The sequence below is a fragment of the Gadus macrocephalus genome, chromosome 9 (genome assembly GCF_031168955.1).
Source record: "Gadus macrocephalus chromosome 9, ASM3116895v1".
In the NCBI taxonomy this organism is placed as follows: Eukaryota; Metazoa; Chordata; class Actinopteri; order Gadiformes; family Gadidae; genus Gadus; species Gadus macrocephalus.
This window is the reverse complement of record NC_082390.1, coordinates 8,516,703-8,528,727: the sequence shown is the minus strand read 5'-3', so window position 1 is coordinate 8,528,727 and position 12,025 is coordinate 8,516,703. Positions and strand designations below refer to the sequence as shown.

At 50.6% G+C, this 12,025-nt stretch overlaps 1 protein-coding gene across 1 annotated transcript in view; it reads right to left on the bottom strand.

The window, feature by feature from the left end:
• The window catches only part of furinb (furin (paired basic amino acid cleaving enzyme) b), an 87,730-nt gene that overhangs the window by 10,530 nt on the left and 65,175 nt on the right, over window positions 1–12,025 (bottom strand). Inside the window, exons 7-9 of the mRNA XM_060061572.1 lie at window positions 10,238–10,326; window positions 4,131–4,334; window positions 3,265–3,391 (exon numbers count right to left, since the gene is read on the bottom strand). Of these exons, the coding sequence (XP_059917555.1) occupies window positions 3,265–3,391; window positions 4,131–4,334; window positions 10,238–10,326 (420 nt within the window). The remainder of the gene's footprint in view (window positions 1–3,264; window positions 3,392–4,130; window positions 4,335–10,237; window positions 10,327–12,025) is intronic.

Genomic DNA, 12,025 nt, shown 5'->3' with positions numbered 1-12,025 from the left:
AAAGCAGGACTCTGAGCAGTCGTCATGGTGACAGACCACGACGGGTGCACTTAACGGAGCCGCCGTAAAGTTTAAACAAGGTTGAAAACTGTAGCGCCACTCTGTCATGGGTCTATTGTTAAAGTGCAATCACTGAGGAAGAGGGGGAGCGGATCCGCAGCAACAGGGGATGAGTGATGCCGGTATTCATGAAATTCCTAACCGGTCAATTATCACCGTATTACCGTCAATGTATTTCCGAACGCAAATTAGCGCCGCCGCCAAGACGGATAACAATTCAAAGGAACGCAATTACAGAATGTACTTAAGACCCGCCGAAAATGAGGAATGACGAAATTAGGAATTGGGGATGCGGGGATGACACTTCAAAGTCCGAAGCGCAAGTCTCCTCCTCCTCTTTCTAGCGGCCCCGTGTTCGGTCGCCACGACGACCGATGGCTGGGCGTCGACGGGATCAAAGAGGAGTACTACGTTAGGAGGTTGGGGGCGGGGGGGGGAGTTGGTAGGGGCCAGGGGATGGGTAGGGGGGAGGCGGTGGGGACCGGTCCCACGCACACGCGATGCCCTGATACTAAACTGCAACGTGTTCTCTGCTTGGTCGCCACGGCACCAGAGGGTGGGATGGCATACTCACAGAATAAAAGAGACGAGACGGGGGCGACGAGAGGCTCTGGCACACACACACACACACACACACACACACACACACACACACACACACACACACAGGCACACACACACACAGGCACACACACACACACACACACACACACACACACACACACACACACACACACACACACACACACACACACACACACACACACACACACACACACACACAACACATACACACACACCCACATTCCCTTTACAGAGGGCAACGCTATGAAAAACAAAGGATTGATAAGACAGAGGATGAGAGAGAGAGAGAGAGAGATAGAGAGATATCGAGAGAGAGAGAGAGAGAGAGAGAGAGAGAGAGAGAGAGAGAGAGAGAGAGAGAGAGAGAGAGAGAGAGAGACAGCAGCCTACACAGCACTTCACACCGTGTTAGCCATAAGCCTTGCTGCCCTGCGGGCGGTGAGTGGCTGGTAATTGTGGAGGTTACATCACCAAGGGCAACCATCACACAAAAACACACCACTTCCTGGTGCACTCCTCAACACACACACACACACACACACACACACACACACACACACACACACACACACACACACACACACACACACACACACACACACACACACACACACACACACACACACACACACACACACACACACACACACAATGTAGAAAACACTAACTCTTTCTCTGTCTCTTTTGCTTATACACTTGCGCGCGCACACACACACAGACAGACACCCACAAACATACCCAAAAATATACACACACACCCTTACGAACACACACACAAACACACACACACTTTGGAGAGGCAATGAAATGCCATCAGGCCTTCACTAAACAATACGGAGCAGCGACAGATTTCAGACGGACCAGAAACGGAACCAAAATGTAAAAGGCTCAGTGCTTGTTCGTCAGCCTGTGTGCTCATCCTAGCCCAACCGCTCCAAAATTCCCTCTGGTGAAAACTAAAATAATATATGAACCTCTTTGAGGGACGACGTTTCATCCCGCTCTCCAAGTACACACTGTTAGCTTTAGATTTGTTATCTGAAAAATTCCGTCAAGGCAATTTCTCGGGGAAGGGAGCGGCACAGCGGGTAGCTTTATCTGTGCCGGGCCGGCCTCTTGAAGCCCTACTGTATATACCGGCCTCAGACACTAATCAATAGGCCTCCTATAGACGGCTGAGGAGCCTGCCTCTGGGCTGCTGCCTTCGAGAACACGCCGCCACGCGACCGCGCCTCTCTGGGCCTTGGCTCTTCCTTTACACGATCGATCTGAACTTTATTACGGTTCTTCATGGCTTGTTTTAAGTGCCAGGCATGGGAAGGGTCCTCGCTGGGTCTATGGTCTGGTCTATGGTTTGGTCTATTGTCTGGACTATCATCTGGGCTATGGTCTGGTCTATGGTCTGGACTATGGTCAGGGTTTATGGTCTGGTCAATGGTGGGGTCTTAGGTCTGTTCTGTGTTTGATCTGTATGTTGTACGTCCTGGCACTTAGAAATAGTACTTAGCATTGTGTAGTGTCTTATCCTACCTATCTTTGTTGTATATGGGGAATGAATTAACCTAGTGATTGTTAGCGCTTGTCACTTGGTTCTATGAACATCCTTACTGTACCACCCTGGTACTTGGGCGTACCAGGGTGTACCAGTTGAACCAGACTCTTCCGGACAGGGTGGGTCCCTCATAGCCCAAGTATCGAGGTGTTCCTGAGCAAGACGCCTAACCCTAACTGCTCCTGACGAGCTGGCTGTCGCCTTGCATGACACAGCCGTCGGAGTGTGTGATTGGGTGGATGAATGGGTGAATGTCAGACCATAAAAGTGCTTTGAGTGGCCACTAGTTAGAAAAGTGCTATATAAATGCAGTTCATTTCCTGGTTTTCCAGTGAGGCGGCGACATATCCGCGGTTCATAAAACTTCACCGTCGTGGGTGCGTCTGATGGAACGCCACGCTCTGCAGATAGGGCGGACATCTTGTCCTCCCTCGCCGCCAGCTCGCCGAAGACGAGGCCGCGGCGCCGGCGAGCGACGAGGCGTGCAGATCAATCTTGTCTATTAAAAACCTGCCGTTCTACGCACCCGACCCTAATTACCGTCTCCCCCCCTGTTCCTCTGTGCGTCTTCGCTCCGCATCAGCAATTTCCTCCCCTCTTCCTGTTTCGCCGCCATTTCACATCCAGCGTGTGAACGTTTTGTCGGCTAATGTTGGAGTGTTAATGTGCCACGCCGGCGCATGAGGAATGGTGACATTAAATTTCAACGATTAATCACGTTCTTTCATTAATAGCAGTGAGTGAGACGGGGGAGAGAGATAGAGGGGGAATGATTTCCCATGAAGGGAACCCAACGTCCTCGCTAACGAGAGACGTGCTGAATCATTGTGCAGAATCTGGTGGTGCAACTGTTTCTCCTTCCCCCCCCGCTCCCCGAATGGGAAGAACGTGGACGTGAGACGGTGATCTTGGCCGCTTCACTCCTCTGGCCTAGTTCATCCCGGCTTCGGAGCCACTTTTACAGTTTCAGATATATATATATATATTTTATATGCTATGTTTCTCATTTTTATTTATATTCTCTACTTTCTCTACCATTTTTGTGCGTCTCTGAGCAGACGCCGCACCTGGAACTGTAACAGTTTCCCCCGGGATCAACAAAGGACTCTGAAGATGAATCTATAAAGAGCGGCTTTGAATCCACAGCTGCTGCTTCAGTGGAGACGCCAGCCAGCCTGCAGTTCCTCTGACGGCCTGTAGGGGGGGGGGGGTTCGCAGTAGGCAGTGGCAGGATGGTCTGCCTCCATTTTTAGGTCACAGGAGTCAGCATGATCTCGTAACACAAAGACAGATAGGATAGGATAGGATCTCAGCGGTTGATTAATCTGCATATCATGTATTTTGCGGGGCTCTGATTGAGTTAGTTTTAATTGAAAAGTGATTAAGGATTATTTGTTAATGAGCCAAAGAATTTCCCACACAGTAGCTACAAAATATTATTTTACAGTCTATGCTTCAGACACAGATGAGCAGATGTGCTTGTACCATGGCTGTTCTACAATCTGCAAAGTCCATTCAGTCTACCAGTCAGTCTACCAGTCAGCCTACCAACCAGTCTACCAGTCGGTCCAGCAGTCAGCCTACCAGTCAGTCTACCAGTCTACCAGTCACTCTACCATTCAGTCTACCAGTCATTTTACTACTCTACCAGTCATTCTAACAATCTACCAGCCAGTTTAACAGTCAGTCTACCAGTCTACCGGTCAGTCTACCAGTCAGTCTAGCACTCAGTCTACCAGTCAGTGTACCGGTCAGTCTAGCACTCAGTCTACCAGTCAGTGTACCGGTCAGTCTAGCACTCCGTCTACCAGTCAGTGTACCAGTCAGTGTACCGGTCAGTCTAGAACTCAGTCTACCCGTAAGTGTACCAGTCAGTGTACCAGTCAGTGTACCAGTCAGTATACCAGTCAATGGTCTCAATAGTCAGTGGTCTACCAGTCCACCAGTGGGTCCCCCAGACCCACCTTGGTGATGCCCAGTAGGAAGGCCTCCTTGGCCAGCTTGGCGGGGCCGTCCACCGACTTGCCGTCGTCGTCGGGCCCCCAGGAGGCGCTGTACACGTGGATGTGCTGGGGGTTCAGGCTGAGGGAGTGGGCCTCCACCACGTCCGTCACCTCCCCGTCCAGCATGCGCACGCCTGGTGGTGGACGCACGCACACACACACACACACACACACACACACACACACACACACACACACACACACACACACACACACACACACACACACACACACACACACACACACACACACACACACACACACACACACACACACAAACACACACACAGGCAAACACACAGGAGAGAGACACACACACACAGACAAAAAGGCAATGTTACTCAAATACACACAGGCAGAGACATGCACACACACACACACACACACACACACACACACACACACACACACACACACGCACGCACACAAACACTCACACAGGCAGAGACACGGGCAGAGACACATGCACACGGACACACACACACACAGTCACACACACATCCATGCACACAAGCACAAATTCCCATACACACCAAACACACACGCACACACACAAACATGAGAGGCCTAGCCATGAGAGGCAGACAGAGGCACACAAGCAGACAGAGCAAACCACACACAAAGAGGTGTCAGGGCTCTGTTGAGTGACAGCACGACAAGTAAAAGAGACGCATGGTGATGGATGGGGAATGCAGGGGACGTCTACGTGCAGAAGATCTACTAAAGTACAGTGTGGAGCGTCTCAGGACAGAACGCCCGGGCAAGAGGAACAACCCACCCGAGACAGACCTGTCCTTCTGCAGCCATCATAAACCCAGTAGCAGAAACACTCAGACCTAGTGTTCCAGGTCTTAATGGAAAGCTGTTAACAGCAACGACGCAACGCCGGCAGAAAACACCCCCCCGCGTTTATGTTTGCAAGTATTAAAAACACAGCTGGGTCATTAAACCGCACAGGGCCATCGGCCGGCCCAATCTAACGCACGGGGACCGGGGGGACATAGACCAGGACATGAAGTGGGACACGGACCAGAACAGGGCTACAGCTGACCAGACATGGGAACAAGATGGAGAGGAGAGGTGGAGTGGAGGGAGGGGAGTTGATAGAGAAAGACGGGAGGGGGAGACAAGGGGGCGAGTAGGACATATGTATAGAGAGGACAAAGATGAAGTGAGGGGGAGATGAATGCCGAGGAGAAAAGGGCAGAGGGAGAGGGAGCGACGAGGAGCGTGAGAGCCAAAGAGAGCCGTCAGAGATGGAAACAGCTCAGAGAGGGGAACAGCTCAGAGATGGAGAGAAGTTCCCACAAGAGATGAATAGGGACGAGGAGATGCAGAAACCAAATGAAAGCGAGTGGGAGAAAGAGAAAGAGAGAGAGAGAGATCGAGAGCGAGAGAGAGAAAGGGAGGGGGAGATAGATTGAGCGGGAGAGATCGAGAGAGAAAAAGGGGGGAAAGAGAGAGAAGGGATGATAAAAGAGCAGCAGGACAAACCCTGAAAAACCTGCCAAGGAACTCTGACAAAACCATGTGTACCTGTCCACCAGCTATAGACCTGCGGTAGTCCTGCTGTAGTCCTTCTACAGACCAGCTGTAGTCCACCCTGTATATTTCTGCTAATGACCTGTCGTCCACCTGCTGTAGACCTGCTGTAGTCCGCCTCCTATAGACCTTCTGTAGTCCGCCTCCTATAGACCTGCTGTAGTCCACCTCCTATAGACCTGCTGTAGTCCGCCTCCTATAGACCTGCTGTAGTCCGCCTCCTATAGACCTGCTGTAGTCCACCTCCTATAGACCTGCTGTAGTCCGCCTCCTATAGACCTGCTGTAGTCCGCCTCCTATAGACCTGCTGTAGTCCACCTCCTATAGACCTGCTGTAGTCCGCCTCCTATAGACCTGCTGTAGTCCGCCTCCTATAGACCTGCTGTAGTCCGCCTCCTATAGACCTGCTGTAGTCCGCCTCCTATAGACCTGCTGTAGTCCACCTGCGGTGGTCCTGCTATATACCTACGGTAGCCCACCCTCTGTAGTCCTGCTATAGACCTGCTGAAGTCCACCTGCTGTGGTCCACCTGCTGTGGTCCTGCTACAGACCAGCTGTAGTCCGCCTGCTGTGGTCCTGCTGTACTGCAGGCCTGGAGTCCAGCAGGGCCTCCAGCAGAGAGGAGTGAGCAGGAGTCAGTCTCCATCACACTTGATCAGTGGACCCCTTTAGCCTTTGAAGAGCTCACCCTCAGATCAGCACAACCAACGCTAAGCATGGAGGAGAGGCGTGAAGTAAACCCGCTTCAAACAGCCTACATTACAGCTAACCCGCCCCCCACACACACACACACCACCAGCTCCTCCAGACCGCCGACTGGGGGCCCCGACTTTAGAGACCCTCCCCCTCCTCTCACTCCTCCAATGCTTTCAAAATATTGCGTCGATCCACGGTTAATCATTTATTCCAAATCCATTTTGTTTTATTATACACAGAGCAAAAGATGGCAAAGAGGTGTTTTGCGAAACGAGAGAGAGCGAGAGATGTGAGAACCCATGAATACGCAATGGGGGTACGCCCACCGCACACTCCGCCATCACTTGTTGCAGCGATTATCATCAACTTCCTGCCGCCTGCCTACATCCCTCCGCTCCCACATTCACACCCAGAGAACGTTCCTCTCTTATCTGCCAGCCCAGGCACGATATTGCAATATGATGTTCATTTAGGGTCGAGGTGAGATTTGACTTCGGCACAATGTCCCATAACCCCCTTGATCTCCTCTCTCCCCTCCTCATCTTCCTCATCCTCCTCCACCACCTCCTCCCTCCCCTCCTCATCCTTCCCTCCTCCCTTCTTCCTCCACCTCCTCCCTTCCCTTCCCTCCCCTCCACTCCTCATCCTCCTCCCGCCCCCCCCCTCCTCCTCCCTCCTCCTCCACCGTCTCCATCCCATCTTCTCCCTCTTCCCCCTGCTTGACCCCGCGACCGCTCAGCTTTCGACAGTGGTCGCTCCACCCCGGCTGCCTTGCTCACCAACTGTTTCCTGGTATCTGGGCCGTGCAACACTCGGTATTGATTCGCATGCTTTGAGCGCTCCACTGGCTCGGCTCTTCCCGACTGCCTACACCAATAGGAAGGGCCTCGTGAAAAAAGACCTGACTCGTGACAAGGACTCTTCCCATTGCGCGCGGTTTCCCTCCGTAGACCAAACATCCATGTGATTCCATTTGTTCCATCAGCCTGGCCAGGCTTCCCTCCGCCCAGTCTCTCTGATTTATCACCCAGCCAGAGAGATAACATGAGACGCAAAAGAGAGAGAGAGAGAGAGAGAGAGAGAGAGAGAGAGAGAGAGAGAGAGAGAGAGAGAGAGAGAGAGAGAGAGAGAGAGAGAGAGAGAGAGAGAGAGAGAGAGAGAGAGAGAGAGAGAGAGAGAGAGAGAGACAGAGACAGAGACAGAGACAGAGAGAAACAGAGACAGGCAGAGGCAGAGAGAGAGAGACATAGAGACAGACGGAGAGACAGACGGACAGAGAGAGAGACAGAGACAGACAGAGAGGGAGACAGACAAAAATACAGAGGGTGGGACAGAGCCAGAGACAGACAGAGACAGAGACAGAGAGAGCAGAAGAAGTCCGATAGTGAAGTCCTCCAAACCACTAGTGACACTAGTCTCAGTAGTCTGTCATACACTCCTCAGCCAGTCTAAGCCCCTAAGCTCCAGGTGTGTATCCAACTTGTTTGCCATCTTATACTCGCTGCCTCACATTTGTCTTTAACCGATAAAATAAAATAACTAAACTCGTTCATCAACTCCATTGCATGTTCTGCACGGATATTATTAATACCACTGTTATTATGATCATCACTCGTCTGCACCCTCACTCCCACACACACCCCTCAACCCAGCGAGGAGCGCACGTAACTCTCTCCACCCAAACAAGAGCGCACGAGACTCCCTTCACCCAAACGAGAGTGCACGTGACTCCCACCACCCAGCCGCTTGAGCCACGTCTGATGTAACTCCCTTCACCCAAAAACGAGAGTGCACGTGTCTTCCTCCACCCAAACGAGAGCGCACGTGACTCTCTCCACCCAACCGTGTGCACGTGACTCCCTCTACCCAAACGAGAGCGCACGTGACTCCCTCCACACAGACGAGAGAGCACGTGTGTGTGTGTGTGTGTGTGTGTGTGTGTGTGTATGTGTGTGTGGTGTCTGTGTGCCTGTGTGTGTGTATAGGTGTTTGTGTGTGTGTGTGTGTGTATGTGTGTGTGTGTCTGTCTGTGTGTGTGTGTTCCTGTGTTTGTGTGTGCGTGCACACGTGCATCGAACGTGCATGCGTGCGTGCGTGCATTCGTGCGTGTGTGTGTGTGTGTGTAGGTGTGTGCCCTCTATGACCCCGGTACACAGTAATCACGGGGGGGCCGCATCCGAGGCACCGGTGTTTACAGTCAGGTGACCCCTGGAAAGCGTGTTCCGGGAGGCGTTATTAAAGAGACGTGCGGAGCGGGAGAGGAATGCTAATGAGGGGAGAGAGAGGCATGAGAGCGGGAGAGAGACTATGTAAACAAGTCATTCTATGGCCAAGCTACGGGGTATTAGATTAGCTCAACCCCATCCCGGACATTACCTCGTTATCTGATGCCATGATCTTACTTTTTACTTAATATACACTTTAAATAGGTTTTGTGTTGCATTTTAAGATGCTTTATTTTGAGTGAGTGATTGAGAGAGAGAGAGAGAGAGAGAGAGAGAGAGAGAGAGAGAGAGAGAGAGAGAGAGAGAGAGAGAGAGAGAGAGAGAGAGAGAGAGAGAGAGACACACACACACACACACACAGAAACAGAGAGATAGAGACAGACAGAGAGAGAGACAGAGAGACAGAGAGACAGAGACAGAGAGACAGAGACAGCTAGGATTAACATCTGTGGATGGACGTTGACGGCCTCAGCGGGGCACGGTGGGCCCACCGCCGTGGGCCTGACAGCCTGCTGACGGCCCCCAACGGAGGCTGTACTTTGAGACTCATCCACCACTCACCACAGGGACCCCTGACAGAACGCAGGGGGGACCCCTGACAGAACGCAGGGGGGACCCCTGACAGAAACGCAGGGGCGTCCGGGGCGGCGATGGATATTAGGCTCTGCACCGACAATCGTCACGACGATACTGCCACAAAACAAGCCAACTGCCAACTACACCCACAATAATCTGGATGACTTAACATCAAACTCACTCACTCGGCCAACTGCCATAAACAACAATATTCCGGACGATTAAACATCAAACATGAGCTAACTCTGCTAACCACAATAAACACTGATCTGTCCGATGTTTCACCAGCGTCCTCATCTTCCTCGCTGGGTCTCTGTGTTTCTCTCTCGCTCTCTGGTCTCCAGATACAACACTCTTCACGGCTTCATTGGTATGGATAACATACGTTTAAATGTATATTGCCAAAGCACTATAAGCCAAGTAACATAGGCTACAATATAATAATGGTAATAATGTACATTATTATTATTAATGACTCCAAAATATATCAATGATTAACCATGTATCGTAATATAAGTGATGAATTATTGCAAGCCTGGAAAGATTCAATATAGTATGAATTAAAACAAACAACAGACTACAAACCGAGTCTCTGTCCCCCCCCCCCCCCCCCCTCTCTCTCTCTCTCTCTCTCTCTCTCTCTCTCTCACTCTCTCTCACACTCTGACTCTCTGTCCCTCTCTCTCTTTCTCTCCCTTTCTCTGTAGCTCTCTCTTTCTTTCTATCTCTCTCTCTCTCTCTCTCTGACTCTCTCTGACTCTCTCTCTAACTCTCTCTCTATCTGCCTCTCTGTGTCCCTAAAGAAATTTGTATAATGATGATGCGTCAACAACATTCTACCACTGTGTCTATGTGTCTCCATGTCCCCATTCTCCTGCTCTGTCACATGGCTGACAAGCTGAGCGAGGTGGCTGTGGGCCACAGTGGAGGTGCAGAGATGGAAACAATGAACGCCATCATCACCACACTGCACTGTGCTCAGAGGGGGGGGCACCCACCTCCGATCTTAGAGTTGTAGGCCACCCCCACACCGCACACGCCGTTGTTGGCAGCAGCGGCCACTTCCCCAGCACACCGGGTTCCATGCCTGGGGAGGGAGAGAGGGAGAGAGAGAGAAAGAGGGGACAGAGGGCGAGGGAAGAGAGTGCTTGTTAACAAAAACAGTTTTGTTCCAAAAAATATATATTGTTTTCATTGGCTTATCATGTCAAAAAGACAAATAAAACAACACCATCATTCAATCGTAACGAAAATTTCAATAAAGTCTAATCCAATCCCAATTTTACCCTCTCCGTCTCCATAAATACATCATCCCTCCAAATCTCTCCACGGCACGTCGCAGCACGGCGGGAGCCAATCTGTTCGTCCCCAGCCTCGGTGGAGCTCACTGGGGGATGAGGAGAGGCCTGAACGCTGTTCTTCTTTACGTTACGGCCTCCCTCCGCTTGTTGTTGGTGGTTTTGTAGGAGGCGGCCGTACATCATGTGGATTTATGAGTGGCGCTCAGTGTGACAGCGCCAATCTATTCGGGCTTTCGAAGCAACAATTCACAGTCGGGCCGGCATAAGTTAAGTACCAAATATTTTACGGCAAAGCCATCTAGCTCACTTTGGTTTATGGTTGCTTACTTAAATGAGACATATTTTTATTGGCCGCGGTGAATTTCGTAGTATGCTAATGCAGCCGCCAGGGGCCGTAGGGGAAGATGCCCTTGATCTCATTTCAAATTCATATAAATGTTTAGTGTTTGCCGTATATAATGCACTTGGATAAAAGCGGGGCCTTTACGATGCAACGTTGCTATTTTTAATACCGCGGTGCTCGAGGAGAGCTGCATCATTTTTATATTTCTCGACACATGCGTGTGGTGGTCCTACTCAGGGCGGTCCTGACTTCAGGTCAGTTTCAATGCAAAGCCCCGATCCGTATGCAAGGAGAAAATCGTTGCTGGTAAATCATGGATGTGCATGAAGAATTAAACATGGAGTGGAATGTGGATCAGGAGGGACAGCGGGTTGGTTGGTAACCGGAAGATGGCTGGTCCAATCCCCGGTTCCTTCTAGCTGAGGGTTGAGGTGTCCCTGAGCAAGACGCGTCATCCTGACTGCTCCCGACGAGCTGGCTGTCACCCTGCATGGTTGATACCCCCGTGTCAGTGTTTTTTTTAGATGTTTTTAGGAATAACCAAACCCTCTGTGTTCTTTCACTGTTCCACTTGGGGATGGTAGGCTATAATGAGTTCAGTTCGAGTCCCCTGCGATTGTGCGGCTTGGTTCAATTGAAATGGGTCAGGAAGAGAACTAGGTGCGAGCTGACGTAGACAAGCCTGAGGACCAAAAGTTGTGGATGTACCTGCTGCTTTACAGCTTTCTCTCCACACAAACGTCCAACTCCTTCAAGGTGTCCTTCGAGGACGTTTGATCCACCTTTAAGTAAAACTCTATCTTCAAATGGGCTTTACATAGAGGCCAACTTTACACAGTGGCCTTTAATACCAGAAAAGCGTGTTCCCCAATGCAGCTGACAGAACAGGTTGTTCATCAATGTGACCCAAAGTTTTCTGGCCCAGCTCCCTTATCGATGTAGAGTGTCTGTCTGCCAAAACAAAGTGGATGACATTTGCTTTATTCTCTATGGAAAATTCAATACATGAATATAGTTTCGTCTTTTAAATGTTCATCATTTATTATTATTACTGTAGATAATAAAAAGAGAATGATTAGTACCGACATTCAGTGAATTTTAACGATTTATAGTTTATTAATTGCTTCAACTATCGACGATAT